Source organism: Pteropus alecto, unplaced genomic scaffold, assembly GCF_000325575.1.
Source record: "Pteropus alecto unplaced genomic scaffold, ASM32557v1 scaffold8, whole genome shotgun sequence".
NCBI lineage: Eukaryota > Metazoa > Chordata > Mammalia > Chiroptera > Pteropodidae > Pteropus > Pteropus alecto.
This window is the reverse complement of record NW_006494609.1, coordinates 7,548,330-7,572,468: the sequence shown is the minus strand read 5'-3', so window position 1 is coordinate 7,572,468 and position 24,139 is coordinate 7,548,330. Positions and strand designations below refer to the sequence as shown.

Sequence of the window (24,139 nt, the reverse complement as noted above, 5' to 3'; positions counted from 1 at the left end):
TTATAAAACATTTAGGAAAATGTCCGAATTAGAGATACCTAATTTACTCAGACCGATCTTTGATAATTCAAGAGCCTTTTCCATAACACTTGGTCTGAGTATTCACTCATTTGTAGAGCTTAAAGATATTAGGCCTTGGATCAGAAAATTTCCCTATGAACTAGAGTGGTTGGGGAAAATTTCAATGAAAAGGCAGGGAAGGCATGAGAGTTGGGTGAGATTTAGAGAGTGAGAAAAGTAGATGAGGGAAGAGTTGGGTATAAGAATATGACACTCTCGTATATGGCATGTGGTCGGCACTCATTATGCATTTATCATATGTCTGAATGCATTACCCAATGATATTTTGTAAGGGAGTGACGTGCACACACATCAGTAAATATGGAAGTATTTGAGAATAGGAACAGACTTCTCTTGCAGAGGGATGGGATATTTTTAAGCAGAACATGTCCTGCAAAAATGTAGCACAAAGTAGCACAAGTTTCAACAAAAATAAGAATTGAGAAAAATTTGTATTTACAATCGTAAAATCATTGACAACCTTTGAGTACAGTTTTATGAGTCGTAATACAGAACCAGATGGCAATGATTTTATAAATGAGTTGGTGTGAAGGAAATCAAGGCAGCTGGTACAGACAACCTATTTATTGTAGGATTTTGTTACCATCATGAAATATAAAGCAATGTTTACGTGAAGTCATGCTGATTAGTTTTTGTCAGTTCTACACAACCATTAATGAGACAAAATGGCCTTCATGGTATAAAATTAAAGAAGAATAAATGAGACAAAGAATTAAGTTTCCATGTTATTACATCTAACCCACTGTGAAATATATTACATGGAGCAAGACCGAGGGAAAAAAAAACATAAAAAATGAAGTAAACTGGTTTAATTGAGGCTGCTTGCCATGCAGAACTCTGTGGAATCAGCCTCTAGAGATTCTAGCAATGATAGCCCTTGAAAGCTGATTCACGTCTCTGTATTTGAGCTAAATATTTACTGTCAAAACATATGTAATATATACATGTTTACATAAATAGACATGTTAAATGGTGGTTTAGAATTGGTTGAGTACTTAGTATGAACTTTTTTCTATTTAAATCCTTAAGTTTAGGCACTAAACTTTTGGATGTTATGGTGAAAAATTTCATTTATGTAAATTCAATTCAGGGAAAAATCTGCTTTTAATAGACTATTCCTCTTTTTTGTAGGTTTTTTCATCTGTTCCTGATATTAATTATGACCCACATCGCTGGTTAGCAGAAAGCAAGGTAATTAATCTTTGAATCCTGAAGTTATCATAATATTTATGACCATCAAGATATCCTATTTGGGCTAGCAATATATTTTGTCACATAACCGAGCATATGAATCTGTAGTATTTCATTGCTGGGAAAGATATCATTGTAATACATTTAAGAAATCTTCACGTTTCTGTAGTTTAATGTTTAAAAATTAGCTTAAATATATAGGGGTGGAATGAAAGAATAAAGGAAGATAAAGCATGAAATATTAAAACTAGATTGTCAGAGGGACAAATTCTTCTCCTTTTTTTATGTTCTGAAGATAACTTTCCTGCTTCATGGTTCTTTGACATTATGACTTGAATTTAATGGAAAGTAAGTACATATAAGTAAAAGTGAACAATCTGCTAATTTATCAAAAAGATTCTTCTACACTGGGATAATTATCAGCTATCTTCATATATCAGATGAACTGGAAATTCAAAAATATAGATATTAAGGTATATAGAAATTCATAGAAATTAAAATATGTAGAAAGTTATGACCACATAAGATATAGATCTTTTTGTTCAAGTATTAATACTTAAGCACTTGCATTCCTTTTTAGACTAGTTTTTTTTTCAAATTTATTTAACATACTAAAATGGAAAATCTTTCATCCCATTTAAATTCTGTAAGAACACCAACTATATTATAAACCTGGCCAACTGTTGTCCAACTTAGGATTTTATTGCAAGAAAGAACCTTTAAGTTTGTACAGTGTCATTATTTAAAAATATGAGTAAAGTGAGGTTTCAGAGAAGGTCTCTGACTTTACCAGTGCCATATAAAATGGATTACATGCTATGCCAGACTCATAATTAACGTTCTTACCATTATGTGTATTGCCATCTAAAGTCTTTGTTCTTTAAGCCAAGATTTATTGATTGTGTACCTTTTTTGTGTACAGACATGGGGTTATAAGTGTTAGCAAGCGATGGAAGTTAATACGGGAAATGGAGATATAAACAAATTTTGAAAATCTTTAAGGTGTGTTATACTGTTATGTAAACATTGACAAAGGAACACAGAAGAAGGAAGAGCCAACTATGACGTTTGTGTTGGGAGGGTATTATGCTGCCTGCATGTTACAAAGGCTTCTGCAAAAATGCAATATTTAAACTTAGTCATACAAAAAATATGTGGATGTTCTCCAGTTGACCAGTTATAGGTTTAACGATGGCAAGAAGGTGAGAATATGTGAATAAACACAGATAATGCCCTGAGATTGGTGTGTGAGGTGCAGGTAGGAGGTGGTAGAAAGACAAGGTTCACCTTTGAAGGTTAGATATGCATTAATGAAGCCCCCCCCCAAAAAATTCTTAATAAGAAACTGACAGAATTATGATTGAACATTGAAACGTAGCCAACCTTGTAAAATTTTCTATCCTACTTGAAGTATAGTGATCCTGTGCATTTCTAATTATTTTTGATAGAACCAAATACAAATTTGCATTTATGCCACCTACATAGGAAATTTAGAATATACAGTTTTTGTTGTCCCAGAATTTTTTTGGCTAGAGACTTCTATGTGCATTCCTAAAGCATTTCTCTTTTTTCTTTTCACCAACTCCACACTTTTGACAAGAGCAATGTACTTGGAATTTTCTTTCAAGTTAAAACCTTTATCATTTCTAAACAGAAAGCTTTCACTGCTGTTGTTCAGTTAAATTATGAGAGCCAGAGATGACTCTTAATCATAGCTCTTTAATTTGGGAGCTAGCGAGCAGTTTTCCCTTATCATTTAATGGGATTGAACTTCTGATCAGATGAGTTTTAATGCTGCATGAGACAACTGTTAACTCTACAGAGTAAAAAGGTCATGATAAGTAATACCATGCTGACCAACTGACTAAGGAAGGATTGAATCTATTTACTGGAAAAATGGCTTAGGTTATTGATGGGCTATATACTACTGTAATTCCCGCAAACTATGACTGGACAGCTCTATAAGTATTGAAGATAAGATCTGAAATCAGAGGACAAAAACGATATGGAAAGTAGAATTGCTATTCAGCTAGTCCATGCTGACATCTTGTAGTATTAGAAGGACCTCTGAGGGCATTTGGTAATTGTTTTCATAAATCTGCCAAATGAATTTCTTCTGTCATTGTTAATCCTAAAAGAACATAGGGTTGGATGGGGATTGTGTGTCACTGTTGCTTTGTTGGCAGTGGTGGCATAAACATGAAATCTAACTAAAGAGTTGGGCCAGGCTCACAGATAAAATAATTAATGAAATATAAGAATAATAACACATTATGGGGAAGAAGAGTGTTGAGGTGGTTGTTAAGGAATGCCAGGCAAGAAGTTCCCAGGGATTCGGGATTTGTTTTTGTCATGAATCTTGACAAGGCATGCAGAGACCAAATTTTATTCAGTTTAACAGAGGTTATTGAGAAACTACTGTGTCCCAGATGTTATGTTGTATGCTGTAGACATAAAAATGAATTGACATGATCCTTCCCATTGAGGAACATATTTTCTCTAGAAAAGCTGACGCTTATGTAGATAATTTCACTATTACATGTAAGAACTGTGATAGAAGTATACAGAAGCCGCCTTGGAGGATGATCCTCAGATGAATCTTGAAGCTAGCCAGGTAAAGAGGAAAGAGCATGCGTGCAGAGTAAATAATTATAGGAATGGCACAGAAGAGAAATAGCATGATCAATGTAAAGAAAGCCCAAGTAGTTTGGCAACACTACAATATACAAGTGTAAAACAGAATGGCAGGGATGAAGCTCCAGACAGAGGTAGAGATTAGTCTATCAAGGGGAGCATTGCCTGCCGTTTTAAATGTTTGAATTCAGCTCTTCATCTAATGGGGAATCACAAAGGAGTTTTGAACCGGAGAGTGATACACTCACATTTACTTATATGAGGCATCACTTGGATAGTGATATTAAAGGTGGATTAGAGGTGGGAAGACCAAACGCAGGGGGACCATTTAAGAGGTCTTTGAATGAGAACCAGATCTGGGTGAGGTAAGATGAGAGTCTGAATTAAGGAAATTGTAGAGATTCAGAGGAAGACAGACTGGAGTAGTATTTTGGTGACAATATGCAAGTGATGTTTAATCGTATGTGACAGGGTGACAGAGGAGGAGATGGCCAGAGTGTTCAAATCAGAAGACCCCAGTTAAGGTTGGTATCTGAATAGACAAGTGTACAAGGTTCTAGATAGGCAAGCAAGCAGAAGTGTTAAAAAAGTTTCCACCACAGGAATTGATATCCAGAAATTTCCATTTGAATAGGAAGGCCCAAAACAGAAGCAGGAAAAAAACTACAGATCAGAGTATAAGTTCAAATCTTGGAAAGGAATGAGAAGTACCAAAGACATTCACAGTGAGAAAATAGGGACAAACACTAAAATCTAGAGCAGGTCAGCACCCTTAGGATGGAGAGAATACTGGTGAGCATCACTGTTGATCCCAGGTCTTAAGTTATTGTTTTTATGATAGTGAATTAAAAAAAAAAAAAAAAAAAAAGCTTGTGTCCACTGCTCTGCAGCATAAGACAGGATCCTGAGTGCTCTGTATTTGTAAAACACATTTCATTCTGGGAGTCTGGTACTAATTATTCCCTTAAGATGCACAAAGATGAATTTAGGTGCTTTTTTGGCTGTAGGGATCTTTTCCTTTTTGGCCTTTATCCTACTATTGAAATTCCCATTTATTCTTCTCTTTCTTTAGTCTGTAAACTTTATGAAGAAAGGCCTTTGTCTTTCCTGTTCCTCACTACATTTATAGCACTTGACCACAGTGCTTGGCTAGATGCTAAATAAATTTTTTTAAAAAAGAGTAGTCATATTAGCCTTGCTTCATTTTCCTATTCATATTACTTCTTCAGCTTCAATATCACCAAAGAATAAAAAGTAAGCAGATTAGACTTCAGTGAATGTATTAATTCTCAAATATTGGTTTTATTTTATCGGAACTGTAAACTTTATGGTTATATAGATAAGAAATATACTTCCAAATTATTTGGGATTTTTCCTACATTATCCTGTTTGCTATCATCCCAGAGTCCTGCTTTTTAGAATATAACATGTTTTAAGTGTCGACAAGCATTTGCTTCTCCCTACTGCTTTTGTAATATAACTGAAGCAACTTTAGAGATCAGATAGTTTGACTTCCTCATTTTGTAGATGAGAAAGAGGCCGTGGGAGTTTTGAGTTTTACCTGAGAACATAAAGCTAATTAGTTATTAAGAAGAGTTTAGAGCTTGGGTCTCTGAACTCTGTGCTGTTGTTTCTTTCCATTGATTATGTAACCTGCACTTGAATATAAACTTTACATTGTCTTTTTAGTGAGATAGAATTTTTAAAACAGTCATTGTATGAGAAGTATTAGACCCAGTGTATTTGATTTTTGTTAAAGGATGTGAATAATCATCTAGTATTTTATCCTGCTGCTGTAGATATCAAAATGCAATGCAAATACTCAGGTGTCTTGATTTATTTGTTAAAGTATATTGTAGATGGTGTACACGGAATACCTTCAGTTCAGTTGGAGAAAAGTATTTTGTTATTTTTTAAATATGTAATTTTACTATGGAGATATGTTTGCTTTCTTCTTGACCCTATTCATAACTAAGTAGAAAAGTGGAGAAAGTATTACTTACTGAAAGAATTATATTTTGAGGTTGACTTAGATTTGAATTTTGCAGTTTTAGTTTAATTCTTGATTTGGCGACCTAACACATTCTAAAAAATTGCCATCATCTTTTTTTATACTTCGTTCTTATATAAACATTTCCTCTCAAAATTCTTTTTAGAGTTTTGGCAAAGGAAGCTTAGTAATTAAAAAGCAGCAAAATTATGGTTCATAATATTATTGCTAACTATCAGCTATAGTCTTTTTATTCAAATATTCTGTTTTCCATGGTTTTTGGCTTTGAGTCATTCCTTAATGATTTTAGTTTATTATTATACTAAATCTCAGTAGAGGAGATTCTTCTAGATTTGAAAGATCATTTTGATCGTCTTACTAGATAATGATGAATATTTCCACTTAATTGCAAGCTGTCAACTCTGGAGGTAAAAAACTGCCTTATTTAGAAATTCTTTCTCTATTTAGGTTTATTTAGCAATACTTGTTGATGTAGTTAAGTAAATGAGCCTATTATAGAATCTGTAAGATACTCTTGTGAGTAGTTAATAGAATGGTGTTTGCACCGTGATTAATAGCCTTGTCAGCTAATTATTATTTGGAATTGTCAAAGTTATTCCTATACTGTGTTGCAAGCTGTTACTCCAAGATACATAATAAAGATGCTGGGTGTTTCTTTAACAAACACTGATTCTCATAATTGATTCTTGGTTGATTAAATTTCCATAAGTTCTATTTCGTTTTGTAGGTTTAATAATATATTCTGCATACATATTCAGTTCATAAAAAGTGTCTAATTAGAACCTATTTTTAAATTTGGTGTGGCAATAGAGTAAAAGCTTCATAGGAATAAACTAAAGTCATAGGTCATATTGTATTAGTCTGCTCATGCTACTGTAACAAACCGCCACAGACTGGGTGGCTTACACAACAGACATTTATTTTCTCACAGTTCTAAAGGCTAGAACTGCCAGGGTTGGTTTCTGGTGAGTCCTCTTCCTGGCTTATAGAATGCCACCTTCCTTTCAGGAGTGGGATGGAATGGAGAAGCTGGAGAATTTGAAATCAGGGAGAGAGCTGGGGTGGTGCAAGCTTGCTTATAAGTCCTTGTGTCTCTTCCTTTTCTTATAAGGACACCAGCTCTATTGGTGTAAGGCATCACCCTTATGACCTCATTTAACCTTAATTACCTCGATGAGAGCCCTCTCTCCAAATACAGTCACAATGAGGCTTCACCATATGAATTTGGGGAGGGGGGGCACAATTCAGTCCATAACACATATCACAGTCCATAACACATATCAAATTCAATTAATGCTGTTTCATGTTTTTGGGTTTTTTTTTTTTTGGTTATTTTGTTATGTTTTTACCAGAAGTAATAGAATTATTGCTATGACAAAACAGATTTCTTATTTCTCCATTACCATTTCTTAGCAATGGTAGTTAACAAGGCAAAGATTGGGATAGAGTAAGTAGAAAAGCATTGAGAAAAGATAAATGTGAAGTTATTTTATAAATTTCTAGTTCGATCACTGGATGAGAACAGATTAAATATTAAGGATGGTGAGATTAGAGTCCATTAAAAAAGGGTTACTTCAATTAAATTTTCTAGTTTCTTCAAAGTGGGCAAATGCTGACTTTATTTCCCTCAACCTAGAGAATCTCTTTCTACTTGATTAGCTATATCCCGGGATTATGCATTTTTAGGGAGCAAAGCTAGGAACTTTTTCTTCTTTTTTTTAATCTCTAAAATAAAATCCCCTTTTACAACAAGTATCTAGTCCTATTCTTGGTGGTTTTAATTTTCAAATGCTGTATTAAACTGCCTTATGTACCAAATAAGGAGACTGATTATATTATGGATTAGGCCAAACTTTTCTCTAGTACTGCCTTTCCAAAGAGGATAGAGAATACAAAATATTTTATAAAAATCCAAGAAAATCATGGTTAATTTCTGTACCAACTTTCAACTGAAGTAAATCACTGTGTATTTTTTTATTTTGCTTAAATTTGTTAGTTATTGTCAATATTTGTTCCGATTATCACGATGTTATTTTTTCCTAATGTTTTGAAATGCTACCGTTTTCTACATTTTTTTCTTTTTTTAAAATTAGATATAAATGTCATTTTTTTTTTTAGACTAAACTTCAATGGCTCTGTGAGGAACTGAAAGACAGAGAAAACAGAGAAAAAAGTCTGCGGCACCAGCTAATGATGTGCAGACAACAGCTCAGGAATATGACTGAAAACAAGGAATCCGAGCTCCAGTGCCTCTTTGAACAGATAGAAAGGCAAGAGCAGCTTCTGGAAGAAATACATCGGGAGAAGAGAGGTGGGTTAGCTGCTCTTACTCTTACTTTTCTTTGTTTGTATTCCCGGAACCCTAGGATTGGAAAAAAAACCTACTTCTCTTGCCTCCAGTTCAGATTATTTCCACATCCTTCTCCTTTCCTTATCTTTCCTTCATTTCTGGGTCCAGAGGGAAAACTGATCCGTCCTGAGAGTTTTCCTTCAGCCACCGTGTTCGTCCTGTGCGTATAGCGCTCGTGTCTGCTGGCCATTCGAAAGTGTTACTTTGGCGAGACACGTTTGTTCTCCTCTGGTAAAATGCCAGAATCGATTTTATTTCACTAAAATATCCATGAGTTCATTTAACAAATATTTATTTTGTTTCTGTTTTGTCTTAGGTATAGGGTCTGAAGATATCTTAGTGAATAAATCAGAAAAAAAATCCTACTCTTGTTTACATTATATTATATTGAGTTGAGTGACAGAAAATAAACATAATAAATAGGTAAATTGTGTATTACAATGTTATATGCACAATGATGAAAACAATAGAATAAGGAAAGAGCAGGAGACAAGGTTTAATATGTTTACTTTGTAGGCAATACTTTAAGTTAGACAAGAGACTTGCTTTTTTGTTTGGTTATACTAGAGATGCATCATGATGGGAAGGAGAAAAACAGCAATTACGTACAGGAATCCTGTGCGTGACTTGTGTTGGCCTCAGCCCTTTCTTTATTGGTGAACTTTATTAATTTAAGGTCCAGAAAGAGGCTTAATATAGTGTCCCACTAAGAAAAACTAAACATTAACATATGGTAATTCTTTTTAAAATAAAAGTTGTGTTTTTTATTTTAGTTATCAGGATTATCCTCTCCCTAGTACCACTTAAAAATTGTTTATTACTGTACTATAGTGATTCTCAATTTTTCGGTATCAGGACTATTTTATATTCTTAAAAGCTCTTTGAGTTCTCAAATATTTTATTGTGACTTAAGTGTATCAGTACTTAACCATATTAAAAATTAAAACTAAGAAATAAAAATGTCCTTTAATATGAAAATTATCATAAAGTTAATGAAATTTGACTCTTTTCCAAGACAAAAATACTGAAGAATGACATTGTTTTGCACTTTTACAAATCTCTATGCTGTCTTAAACAAAGACAGCTGCATTTTCATTTTTGCTTCTGCATTTAATCTGTTGTTATGTTATAGAGACTGATAAACATGTTTATTAAGAAGTAGGATGAAATAAATATGTTACTAGAAATATAAGCAACATGTTCCTAGTGAGAAGGGGCGTCTTGATTACTTCTGTTGAGGGCCCTAGTCGGAGGTTTTTAGGGGGCTTGTGATTGATTTAGATCTTGAAAAATGCAGCATGATTTTCACGAGATGGCGAGAAGGAAGAGAGATCCTCTCCAAGACTTACCTGCACCCCAATCTCTTCTTGCATACATCAGTATTATTAGACAAAACTTACCACACCCTATCTGTTTTACTACGAAAAGGATTTCCCACTGGATCAAACGCTGAACCTGTCATTTATTATTATTATTTTATTTTTTATTTTTTATTTTTTAGCATTTGTTTATAGTAGTATTCCTAAAAGAGGTGAAGGGCAGCAAAACTGACGATTAAATTTAAGTATTTCTGAAGTATCAAAGTCTGTTGTTGTTGAAATTTATATTTGATTCCCTTCATTATATTAGAAACTTACATGTCAGGTAAGCCAGGTTAACGTATTTATAAAAGAAACATGCCATCCTCTGTGCAAATATTTTCAGTTTAATTTAAGGTCATATTAACCGATGCATGCCAGGTTAACTGAGACACGTGTACAAGGAGATTCTGTCAGTGAGTCCTGCCAGATTTGTAGATATGAGTTGTCTTATGCTTCCTGGGCTATTCTGGGCCTGTGGATTTGTGCTGGCGTGTTCCAAAAGGAGAAAAAAAAAATCTATTAAAGAGTTAATGTTATGAACCTCTGAGAAATTTACTAGTGATTGACTGAGAAATTCTTCATTATTATGATTAACAATGAAGACAAGAGAGATGTAAACTGCAGCTGGTAGGATTTAGGTATGATATTTTTTTTTTAACTTGGATAGTTATTTTTAATAATTTCTTAATAAACCAACTGCTGCCTGCCTTCTGAATATTCTGATAACCTACTGCTCCTGTATGTGCCAGTGTTTCTCTATAAGAATATTTTGAAACTATGAGATTTACTAACATTTAAAATTTATGTGGAAGTTGGAATGATTTCTTTTTCAAAGATCATCGGAAAGAGGGACATCTGTATCGTACGATATAGTTGCATTCTGACTGTATAAAATGCTAATGATTATGAACAAATATAGCAGGCGGTTTTCTTAACTTATTTTTCCTTAAACTGAAATTGTGGACTCATTTAAACACGGGACCCTTCTTGCTTTCCAGTTATTCCATGGTTGTGGCTGCGACTGTATAGTAGACATAATTTTTCTTTCTGGAGTAATTAGAAATTGACATGGCCTCTGAAATTCCTTTTCCATAAGGCTAAAATTTGATTTTCTTACCCAGTTTCCATTTTGGAGTAGGTGTTAGACACATTTGGCTTTGCTGGATTGGGTGGGATTTTCACCAATTTCCTACTAACTTGATACTCTGACCAATACAATATGTGGGAAGACAGTAATTCTGAGCAGCGTGGACTTTAGAGTCAGGCTTCTTGAATCTGTCCCTCCCTGTGATATATCACATGTTGGGAATGTGCATGTAAGGATGAAATAAGCCATTGTCAAGGTCTCTGTTATTGATTTGCCTTTTCTGAATGAAAGGGAAATAACAATAGGATGTGGACGGAGGGAAACGGTCCTCCAGCTACGTCAGAAAATACTGTTTTTGCAGCAAAGGACTAACTGCTCAGGTTGGTTGTTTTGGTTAGCATCTGTGCCTTCACCAGCAGGTAGGCAGTAGAGAAAGGATGCATTAAGCCCTACTTTTTATTTTATTTTTAAATTAAATTTATTGGGTAATTAAGTTATATAGGTTAATAAATTGGTGAATAAAATTATATAGGTTTCAAGTATACAATTCATTTTTTTCTTTAGTTCAGCAGTTTTAAGTCTTATCCTAGCAATGACTGAGTGTGGCAGTTTTCAGAGGACGATCTTGGTTCAGAAAGAGGTTATTTCTTGCCTCAGTGAGGTTCGGAATGACACACAGCTGAGAAGTGTGTTTAGTTGAATGCATCCATTAGAATGGAAGTTCCATGAAGGTACTGATTTTTTTGTTCAGTGCTATATCTCCCCATGCGTAGAAGGAACCTGGCACATAGTAGATATGTCAAATATTTGTCGAATAAATGACTGAAAGAGTGAATGAATGACAGCTGCACAGATAACAGGGGAGTCATATGTTAATGTTTAGTGGGAAAAAATCACAATGAATTCTGCCTAACCAAAATGAACTCTGCAAAACCAAAAGACAAATCAGCAAATACTTGGCAGAAGTTGGTTAAGTAATTTAATCGGGGTGATTTACATTTTGTTTATGACACGTGAGGATTAGGTAAAAAAATATTTGTTTTTTCCTAATATTTCAGTTATGTATTACATTTTACAGTGGAAGTATTGAAACCATTTATATTTTTATTCATTTCATAACAATATTCTCTAAGAGCTCTCTGATTCATTTGGGAACACTATAACATTGTCAGTAGTAATTCTAGCTCCCATTTTATACTACGATTTGAGTTAGCTCTCTAGAATAACATGTGAAAAAAATTTTCAATACCTGAATATCAAAAATGTAAGCAAAGTATGTCAAAACTGCGTATGGCTAAAATAGTTTATTTATAATAGAATTAATGTGAATATAACTTTTAGAGTATTTTCTTCTAGCTACTCATCATAGACAAGCTTAACATGGCTGTAAATGTTGAGTAGAAGGATCCAGGAATACGAGAGGTTGAACAAGTGGAAGAAAGGTTAATTGGTATAGCAGGAAAGAGGACGGTAGATGAGGTCAAAAATAAAAGTGGATCAGTGAATTTTGGAAAAAACACAGGCAAGAATTAGGTACTTTTTCTTCCAATACCTTTTTAACACTTTGAATACACTACTATTTTTGGCATTTTCACATCACGATATTTTGCATAGTGGTTTTCTTATTTTGACTATTAGCTCCTCAACATCTGTGATTGGGTTTAATTGATTTTTACCTCGTATATGTTCAGTACCTATTTGGAGAAAAGGTTGGGAAGAATGGGAGGTAGCTACTGAATTTGCTATGTAAGACTTTGAGACGCCTGTTTTAGTAGAACTCTTTTGAGTTTTAATCTATACTGTAGAACATTTCTCCTGACTATATTTCTTGCAAGTTGCTTCCACAAGATGATATTTGTCACATGCAGATATCCAAGGTATAGGGCCAGCTTAGTGATGAATCTGATCTATTCTCCATTATGCTGGCCTTATAGATGGCTCTGAGGATAAGTATTTTTACTACTAATAAAGATATGAGGCAGGTTTTTTTTTTTTTTTTTTGGTTCAGTCTCCTAAAATTATTGTTCTGTTCAAGGCTTTGACTCTAAAAAACACTCTACATTTCAAAAGGTTCTTTCTAATGTATCTGATTTGTCTCTCTCTACCAATCGTGGTATCAACTTTTAAAGGATTTTTTTCCTACGGTTTCACTGTTCTTAGTGTTCTGAGAAACTCATTTTAGCTGACTTTTCTGTTTTTCCTTTCTCTTCCTCTGAATCTCTGTACCACTTCTGCAGGTGGTGGATGGCTGAACAGAGAGTTCTTTCTTAGAATTTATTTGTAGGACAGAAACGAGCAAGGGACTCACAGACTGTAAGTATTTTTCTTAGCGTATAGGCTAGACATGGAGTTGCATTGTTTATGTTTTTTGTGTACATTATTTATTTATTGATTTAGTTTTTCTGCTACTCACCCATTCATCTATTATGAGAGCATTTAAAAACTACCCTTAACTTATAATTTGAAGGAAATATTACTTTTTCCCATTTTGTCCCCTGCAACTGGTGTCTATAGTTTTCCTTGGCTGTTTCTCACGTCTACTCCTCCGTCTCCATTTAGACTACCTCTGTCTTATTTAGCTTTTTATTATATCACATCTTCAAGGGTTGCTGAAGTTTCTTTTTTGAAGATCTTAACCTCTACCTTCTGCTTAACTGGTCTTCACCTATGAATCGGCCAGAGGCCCCAAGACAGATGCCTTTCCCAAGCAGGCACATTCCAGTTGGTAATGTTCAAGTTCACACTGTTCCTTAGGCCTCAGCTATCCTCCATCCATTTCTCTGTTATTTAACAAAGTATTTGGCAAGGGTGACATCTTTTAGAAATAACCTTGAGTATTCTCAGATTAATACAAGAAAGTAAATCATTCTAAACTTCGGTTTTTTATTTTTTATAATGAATTACTTGCAACACATCCTACAGTTGACTTCCACCCCACAGCGTTTCCTTAGAGAAAACACAGACGTGTGCACACGTACACAACTGCTGTTCTCATCAGCTCTGCCACGTGAAATCTTCGTTAAGCACAGCTTTGAGCCCATGACTTCTCAGCTCGGAAACCTTCAGTGACTTTCTCACTACTGAACAAATAAAGTTCAAACTCTTACAGGAGCCCCACCATTTCCCCCCTCTCTTTATGTGAAAACTGTACCCTTGTTATCATCCTTGCTAGTAGACATTTTTTCTTTACCACTGAATTACTATTAAAACTTTAGGATATAATTATAGGACATTTGCCATTTATTGCCTTTTCTTCTGGGTATCTGGATATATATATCTTTTGATATTAAGTTTTAAGCTCTTATTTTATAGACCATTATTTTCCCATTGCATTTAGCACCATATTTTTTTACTTAAACAAGAAATAAACATACTTATTGGATATTTGGGTATGTGGACAGTGGGTGGGTTGGGTGGGTGGATGGATGGATGGATGGATAGCACAGATTTAGCCTCCTGTCTCTCTTTCCTCTTTGTTATGCTGTCTTTATCAGAAGCCTTACCCCCATATCATATCTATACTAGACACTTAGGTCTGCTCTACCAATCAAAAAGAAAACAAACATTAATATTGATTTTTTTTCCTGCTTCTTAAAGACCCAGGAACAAATACGACATTTTAGACAATAATTCAGAATTACTTCACCAAACTATCCTGGTGATGTTCTTTATTAGCTAAGCTGTTTTCCCTCTATCTTTCAAAACTAGGATACTTGCAATAAGAGAATCCCTTTCCTATTTATCTTTCCAGAGTAAAGTTCTTAAAATTCTTCATAATAGTATTTGGAAAGACGTTGATACCCACATTCTCCTTTCTAGATTAGATGAATCATTTAACCATTTGAAACAGTTGATTATCGTAGCAACCATGAGAGAGTACAGATTTGCTTTATTTCCTATTGAGACCATTGACCTTTTACTGTAGTATTTAAAATTCATTTCTTAATGATGTCACATTTTGAAAAGATTCCTCACCACAGTCCCCTACAAGTTATGTTAGACCTTTATGTTCAACTGTGCACCCTCGTTGTCATTGAGGTGGCCTTAGGAGAATGAAGGAAGCTAACGTTTCTCGAGAGCTTGCTAATTAATATTCAGGTTTTAATGTGTAATATCTCATTTAATCCTCAAAACAGCCACGTGAGTTTATTAATCTCATTGTATAGTCAGGCAGCTGAGTCTGGGAGGCAAGTTGGGGTTGGTTGTTTCTCATAAGTTTGGACAGTGAATTGGAGATGGGAGAGGACTTTGCGAAACTCAAGTTCGTGTCCTGCCACCATATCACATATCAAAATGAACCAGCGTGACTCAGTCAGCTCCAGTGGACCTTGCAAACTGGAAACAATCTGCCCTTCCTTATTTTATTAGGATCTATCCCCCGAAGTTGTAAGGAGACCAAGTTTTTGTTAGAAAAATGTTAGAAAGAAAATTGCTCTGTCAAAATCTCAAAGTCTTCTTGGCTTCCATGACAACTGAAACACTAGAAATGCTTATTCAGGAAAAATGGTCAGTTTAGCTGTTTAGATATAAACTCTCGTGATAGCTTTAATATTTCTAAAAATTTCTTTCACATTATTTTAGTATGTGATAGTGTATAATTTCTTGAATAGCTCATGGGAACTGCAAGCCTCAGGCCCAGTTAATGAAATGAACTGTAACATTATATACAAACTCTCTCTCCCATAAACAGAAAAATAAGGTCAAATCTTTTCTCATATGTGCCTCCACCACGGAAGCAATATGTCCGACCTAATCAGTCACCCAAGGCCACACCTTTCTGTAGTGTTTTTAAAATTCATAGTGATTAAAGGATACTGTAGTTTTCAGGACAACCAGTTAGTTTTCATATGCATCTGCATAAACCCCATGGCACAACTATTTTCAAGAACTATTCTTACTAACTTAGACTTTTGTGGTCATGAGAAATTTAGCTCCCTTCAAAGCTCTCAGAGTTCACTGGGGTCAGGACAGGTGAATATCCAATCTGCAATCCACCATTTCTTCCTTTTTCCCCCCTTAACATAGTCATATCTCCCCCTAGAGCCTCAGCTAAGTCTGGCACTGCTATAGCTGTCTCCCTTGGGTCAACATCTCTATCTTCTTCTCTGACTTTAGAAAGTGACTCAACATACCTTTCAAAGAAGCGCTTTCATCTGGAGAAAAGAGAAGTAAACAGCTGGAAGGATTTAGCTAAGATGTAAGAATACTTTGAAGTTATGAGGTTACTAGAAACTACAATGTCTACAATGTCTACGGGAAGGAGTCCTTCCTTCCAAGATCTTCTGAAGGGGAGGCATCTTTGTAGTATGATTTAGTTGCAGTGAAATGCTAATGACTATAAACAATTATAGAAGTTAATTATTTCTAGGGCTGAAATTGTGAACTCTCATTTAAATAAGGTACTGGGCTTGCTTCCTGGACACTTTGTGGCTACAGCTGTTTAATGTGAACACACCACAGAGGTGTGGACCTAAGTAACGCATTCTCTTGTTCCTACATGTCAGTGAGACCTCCAACGGATTCTTTTTTGTATTTGTATCTTTGTTCATAGTGAGGTTAAAATGTTATTTAGGACAGTACGGGGAAGAGAAAAATGCCTGCTGTTTATATAATACGTCTTCAGATGTACTCTCTAAACACACTGATTCTCATAATGTAGTTCACTAAATATGTTTATCATAGTGGTGTTCATTAAAGGAGGAGAAATTAGGTAAATGCAATTTCAATGAAATACCCCATTTCCAAGCAAACATTCTTCACGTAATTGTTCTGAAAAAATAAGCTGTTAAAAGAGGAGGAATATAACTAGTTAATATGTGGATACATTCCGGTCAGAAATCTAAATAAATGCAACTCTGGCCTACTGCATTTATACTGTTCTGCAGTATCGATATCCACATGTATGTTTATACTAATTTTCTACTTAAATCTAAAAATTATCACTTTTTTTTTGCCCTCCTAACCCAGGCAGAGATATAATCTAATCAAATGTTAAGAGAGAAGAAAGACACTTTGATGTAAATACATTAAGAATAAGAGTTAAGAAGAATTCGGGATATTTTTTGCTTTTTGGGTTTGAATTCAATACTAATGCTTTACACACAGTTCCCTTAGAAACATACTCCTTTGGAATCTGTGAAGCAAACACTTAAAATGCACTTTCTGGCAGAGGGTTGCTCTAGGGTTTGCTCTCTCTGCTTTTATATAGCTGCCTCTAACATCTGGAATGAACCTGGATGAAAACCTGCCCCTCCTCCTGTAGCCTCTGCAGGAAAAGCTTTTCTATTTGTTGAATTTTTAAAACTTTAGTGTAAATTGATCTTTATTTCATCTTAAACTAATGTACTCTAGTACTTAACTTTTTCACAATCCCCCACCCAGGTCAAATTGTAACATTATTTTTGCGTAAGTCTTGGCGTAAGGTCAGCATTAGACAGGACTTAAGTGTTTCCTTGGATGCGTGCCTCCATGTAAACCAGTCTGAACTCTTTCACAGGGATACTGTGGTGGCCTTTCAATCTCCATGCCTCCATAAGCATGTCCAGGTGACTAAGCATCCAATTACTTTCACAACTCTGTTTTATTTTTCATTTGCAATTTTTCTTGCAGTCTTTCTTTAGTTCAATTTTCCTCTAGGAGTACCTCGAAATGTGTCCTTCCTGTAAATTTCTAGTTCTCAAATATGTTATTCACCTTTCAGCATCTCCACCCGAAAATTCATTTTGTAAGAAATTGGTACATAGTCGTTAACTATACTTACTTTCGAAAAACTCCTTCTCTTTGAAATACCCATTTATTCTTATTATTACGTGGGCAGAAATATTAAGGGAGATCTATGGCTGTATAATGCACATTTGGCTGTGTGGTTTACTTTTTCTCCTTCAGTTCTGCTTGTGCTAATGAAAGTACTTGTCTTGCTCAGGCAAACTATAAGAAAGCTAAAATTGACTTATTTTCAGTGACTACCTAGTAGTGTCTTTGGAACATGTGTTGTTTCATTGGGTTTCCAAATATCAAAGAGACATCCTTTTACTTTTAGTGAAAGCATTAGTAAATCTAATTCAGATAAGGATTTACAGAAAAGTTCACATGTAAAGCTGTGAAAAGGATTAATACGGGTATATATTTTACAAAAGGGAAAAGTTGTTGATGGGATGGCTCTGGTTCATTCTAGAGTTCTTTTTTTCATGTAGATTTCGTGCCCCCAAAAAAGCAGCCTCTGAAGGGATCATTTCTCTGTTTTCTGTGACTATGAAATGCTATAAATGTCCTGAGGAACTATAAATTGTAGATTACGGTAGCACTCATAAAGAGAACTTTTTCTTTATGATTTTTGTTACTTAAGAAGCTTCCTTACTAGTCAGATGTCATTAGTACCTGTTGCTTTGGCTAAATCAGATGCATCATAGCTGTCATGGTAACAGGAGAGAGGAGGTGTGTGTAGGTTTCTAAGCTACAAGAGAATAAAGGAAGCACCTATGGTTTGGGGGATTTAGAGATTGGAAACAGAAAAGATAGATGTGCCAATTGACTACAAAAAGGATCTTACAGGGTTCTTACTTATTTTTATGTATATTCCCTAATACTACTACTTCCCTTTTCTTATTCCAGGTGAGGAGGAGAATAAGTGAATCATTAGAGCATTTATTAGTGAAGATTTATTTTGGGGGAACGATAGCTTTTTTAGATCTCATTTGTCTCATAATTTCTAAAGATCTGCAAATGTAGCTTCAAAATAACCAATGTCTGATTATTCCATGTAAGTTAATTAATTGGGATGATGCCATTTAAGATTTTTTGTTTTTTTAATGTTGCATATTTTCTCCAAAAGGAGATTTTTTTCTTAGACTTTAATTTTGATTGTGAATTACAGTATCCTTTGATCAACATGAACTTTTTCGTACCAAATTGTAGCATATTATAATTCTTGAAATTAAAGAACTTCTTGTGCTCATGTATTTAATTTTCATTAATTGTCAGTCATTCCTGTTGGAGATAATTCGAAAAAGAGGGGACTTGTGTTCTGGAATAGATGCTAGAAATAAGGAAGAGTAAATTTTCTCCAGTAAACAGCCTTGGGAAAATAAGAATGAGATAGACTATATCTGAACTTAAGAATTTAATTCCAATGGTTGATAGAGAATAAAATCAAACAAATAAATGAAACACCTTTGACTTGTAATAAGGGCAGGTGGAGGTAGAACTTAATGACAAAAAGCACCTTGATTTTTTTTGTTTTTTGCAGAAACAGGTAGTAGGTATTCAATAGTTGTTGAATAAGTAATAAGTGAATGACAAAGGAGCAAATAACCAGGGTAGGTAGTCTAGAGTAAATAATCAGTAAGTATTAAATGTATGGGGAACTATCCTAAAAAAAATAAGCCTTGAATTTTTTTGTAACACCAAAGTAAAACAAATTTATAAGCATCTTATGAAGTTTCATTCAGAAGAAGTTTCTGATGATATATGGGAATCATTACCAAGTCTTCACTATTATCAACCCAAAAGTATAAAGTATTATTTTATGTATTTTTTTATTATGTATCTTCAATCTTAATATGAACATAAAGTAATTTAAAAGTTTTTTTATAGGTTAATTTGGACCTTTAACTTTGCTTTTTCCATGGAGTCTTGAATTTCACAAGTGAAAATTGTTCTCTTATTTTTGGAGACCTATCATCAGTGGTTACAATTAATGACAAAGGAATGAATTTACTTAAAATTCTTTCAAATTGGATGTTTTTATAGTATGTGTATATTGATGAATTATTAATTATTACTAGTTAAATAATAACTACTCGAGGGCCAAGATAATTTTATTCATATTCTTTAATGTCTTTTATTGCATAACAAACAAAAAATGTTGAGTGGTTAAATGGGTGGATGGATGAATGACTATTTCAACTTTGCAAAGGTAATAGTCAGCTACAGGTCTCGTAATATCAAATGAACAGAAGTGGTAGTAAGTAGTAACCCTCTCGAATCATAAGTATATGGTTCCTGAGGTTATGAGACAATATAACCAAATATTTGATATCAACACATCACCTAACCAGTCACAGTACTCAGTCTCCGTAATGCTTGCCTGACTTGTTATGATATTCAATTGTTAAGTAAAGATGACTGTTTCCGTTTTATTATTCTATTTCTACAAGCTAACTCCCACCCCTCTGGGTTCTGTGGTATGATGGATGATTGTGTTCCACTCTGTTTAAGTTACTGTTTGGTGAAACTTCCCAGAACTGTAAGATTTCAGCAATAGCTTTCAGTTAGCTCTTCATCTGTTCTCAAGTGACCTGGCAATCTTGCCCTTCTCTGTGAAGTGGGCTTTGTATGGTCTCTCATTGCCTCAGCCAATTAAGACCTTAAAATTAGGCTTTGAGGAACCCTGCTCATGCTTCCAGGAACATAATTGAGCCACTTTTCATTGAAGGAGATGAGAAGTGTTTAAGTTTGGCCAATGAACAAAGCAAGGATAAAAACAAGTGCTAAAATCACAATTAGCCCTGAATATTTTAATGCAAAAAGGGTATCAGTTTTTGGACACTATTCCCCCATTATGCTAGATTTCCCTCCATAATTTATGGTTCAAAGTTTTTTACTTCTTAGAGAGATAATTATGTAGTAAGGCATTTTGAAAGAGTACTACACCCTTATTTTTGAGGCAAATAGCTTTGCTACCTTAGATGTAAGCATGGATTAAAACATTTCTGTTGCCTCAAGCCTGAATAAGATTCTAGAATGTAAGTTCTTCAATGGATCTTTCTTTGATTTTGGTGGGAGAGATGAGTTTTCACATTGAAATATGACATTTTTATGGATTTCATATATACTTAAAAGTTATTGTGATCAAATAATGAATGCCCTAATTTTTATTTATGGTAGTTTGACTCATTTTTTTTTTAAAGAGTCTGACATTTTGTATTAAGTTAGTGACTATCTTTTGCTCACCATACCATTCTAGATTGGCAGTAGTTTTTCTAACGGCTAAAAGGAATAAAGAGTTACCTCTCTATTGACAAGTGACAGAAGGTTCTCTCCCCTCCTCCCCTCTCTTTCCTTACTTGTCAATTAGGAATCAGGTAAGAATGCCAAGATTTGTATTCTTGCTCAGTAAAAAAAAGTATTTGCAAATGGAAATTTTTTTCTAATGAAGTTATTTGCTTATATATGGAAATTCTATTTAAATGCTTCAAAAAACTTATTTTTCTCCTACACTGAGAATGGCAGAATTGACACACACACCATGTAGATAAGTGTGTGATATGTTTATGTGTGTATATGCATTTATACACCAAAGAACAGAGATGGTTTTGTGTACCATCTTATGTTGATTACTCCCTTAGACTGGAGTCACCCCACTATTCAGGAATCAGCATCAGAAAATAATTACTATGTCTATGTTGTATTCTGCAGTGGTGGTCTTGACCACACTGGGACATGACCTTGCATGTTTCTCAGTAGGGACACCATGAATATTTTGAACTGGACAGTTCTTTGTGGTGTAGGATGCTGCCACACGTTGAAGGACTTTTGGTTATCCAGGCCTCTAAATATTAATTACCAGTCGCACTATCTATTTTCTGAAACAAGAAAAATGCCCACGCACATTTCTTTGAGAGAACCATTTGATGTCTTTCTCGAAGCATAAAAAATTTTATTGCACTTACTTGTTTTCTTGTATATATCATCCCATAAAACTATGAACCATGTGAGAGCACAGACCTTGTCTTAGGTATATCGGGTTTAATGACCTATCACTGTGTGTGATCCATAAGCATTTAATACATATTTATTCATAAGATGAAATGTAATACTAACTTTAACATCGAACTGATTATTTAAACAGCATTTCCCCCAAACAATTACTAAGTAATATTGTGAAATTATTTAAGCAGAGCTATATCATGAACTTTATTTACTTGTTTATCTATTCATTTATTTATATCCTGATTCCTATAACTATAAATAATTTATACAGAATTGATGCCATCATAGAGTAGCACTATCCAAAAAAAAAAGAGACACAAATGTGAGCTACATATGTAATTTAAAATTATCATATGGCAACATTAAGAAAGGTAAAGTGAAAATGTAACATTAATTTTAATAATGTATTTTATATAACCCATTATATCCTAAACATGGTCATTTTCAACATGTTTTTAATATGAAAAATTACAATGTATTTTACATTGTTTTTTCATATCAAGCTTTTGAAATTCAGTATGTATTCTACCCCATATAGCACGTCTTGCATCCAGCCAGTCTCATTTCACATGCTTGGTAGCCACATGTGGGACTCGTGGCTAATGTATCGGACAGCACAGCCATAGAACACCTTTTGTATTGGCCATTGTTTTGTCTCATCATTCATTTAATGAGATCTTCATCTGTAGTAGGATTGCCAGGATTGTTGAGAACCTTTGAGAAAGTCCCAGATAATAGATGTAAATAGAAGCTCATATACTCTACTATTCTATTTGTGAAAAAATTGTTTTCTTTATATCTAAAAAATGATTTAGGGCTCCTTACAATAAAGACTGCAGCCACCATACCACAATATAAGAAGAGAAATTAAAGATGTGTAGAAATGATTTGCTTAGGTTAGAGTCTTTGAATTTTCTAGTTTTCTATACATCTGTGTAAAAACAAATGGTAGAGAATTACAGTTATTTATGTAGCTGGGTAGTAGATAAGATAGCTTTAGCAAATCAGAAGGAAGGATATTTCAATTGAGTAGATTTATTTACCTTCTGTACCTAGAGTTTTCTCTGTGTTGTATAGATTGCAGTGAATAATTCAGATGGTTATTAAATACAGAGTTCATTCTTTGGAGTACAGAGGTTATATTATTTTTGGTTTAGAGTTTAGAGCTTAGTAAATATTTTATTCAGGCCAAAATTATTTTCCATTCAGACTATGGAGTGTTAGGCTTTGACTGCCTAGACAAAGTTGTTTGTCTTTAGCTTTTAATTTTTCAAAATTTATTGTCTTCTAATGAATTCAAAAGAGTTTTTATTAGCTACACGGGAAATAAATGAAAAGGGACCTAATGTTTTCTGAATGCTTATCACGTGCCAACCTCTGTATTAGAGACATTATATAATTTCTCAGTTAATCTTTTCTTCGAGGTAGATATTTTTATTCCTGATTTATTAACAAGGAAATGGAAACTCATGAAGGTTAAATGAGAAGGCTTTGGATCCCTGGATAATGTAGGAAAGAGTCCCTTGTAAAATGTAGCCTGATCAGGTTGCAGGAAAAGACTCTATGTCAGCTTATTTACATTAAACTGCAGCCCCTCGCTGTCATTTACCACTCAGCAACCCAGAGTAATTTTTTTGTAACATTAATTATATGGTCTTACTACCCTACCTTAACCCTACCTTGCACTTCATTAAAAAAAAAAATTCCAAGTTCATTACCGTGATTTACATCATCCCTCCTATTTGACTCCTGCCTTCTCTCCAACTTTATCCATTTTCCCTTTCAACATAAGCATTAATTTCTAGACATCTTTTACGTTGGTCTTATTTTTGTTCCTCTTACATACCAAGCTCATTTCTGCCTCTTAGCTTTTCACACCTATTGTTTGAACTTCACTTCATACCCCCAGACTTCTCCACTCTCAGACACACATGCTTTGACCTCCCCATGTTTTAGATCTCAGCTTAAATGATGTTTTCTCAGAGAGACCTTGCTCCATCACCCAGTCTGAGTTAGGTCCCTTCCCTTATTTCTATTATTGCAGCCTTTTAATTTACTGTAGAGCACATAGCGCTGTAATTTTATTTGGATATTTGATCATGTATTTATATATCATCTGTCCTTCCCACAAGACTGTAAACTCCACAAGGCCAGTGACCAAATGTGATACCCTTTCTGTGGTGGGTGCACAGTTAATATTTGTTAGAAGTAAATAATTGTCTTTTGGTAACTGGATTGCCATAATTCTATGCTAAACTTTTTTTCCCTAATTTAATTTTCTCACTTATCTGTTTGATCTATTGAATTCTTAGCCCCATATCTCCCTCTGTGTTCTAAAGGACGCTATATCCTGACCCACGGCTTTTTAACCAGGCCTGCACTGACCTGGTAGCTCACTCCCCTCAACACAGGGATTGTTTCAAGAGATGCGATTCAGTCTAGGCCATTCTGAGTCCCTCCTTGACTGAAAATTTTAAACTCAAAATAGGAGGGAAAAGCTCTTTTTTTTTGCTTTGGACATGATATTAAACGGTTATAAACCTTCTCTGTCAAATATCTTAGTCTATGTCAAGAGAAAACAGTGATAGCAGAGAAATGAGCTAACACTCAGAAAACAACTAAAAATGTGGGCAAGGGACAGGCTGGCTGGTGCCAAACCCTATATTCATTGACCCTCATCTATGCCTGTGCTCTTTTTGATCAGATGCTGCATT

At 34.4% G+C, this 24,139-nt stretch overlaps 1 protein-coding gene across 10 annotated transcripts in view; it reads left to right on the top strand.

The window, feature by feature from the left end:
* The window catches only part of CEP128 (centrosomal protein 128), a 331,255-nt gene that overhangs the window by 137,528 nt on the left and 169,588 nt on the right, over positions 1-24,139 (top strand). For all 10 annotated transcript variants that reach the window (XM_025042159.1, XM_025042162.1, XM_025042160.1 and 7 more), the window contains 2 exons: positions 1,213-1,272; positions 8,036-8,228. In XM_025042159.1, the coding sequence (XP_024897927.1) occupies positions 1,213-1,272; positions 8,036-8,228 (253 nt within the window). The remainder of the gene's footprint in view (positions 1-1,212; positions 1,273-8,035; positions 8,229-24,139) is intronic.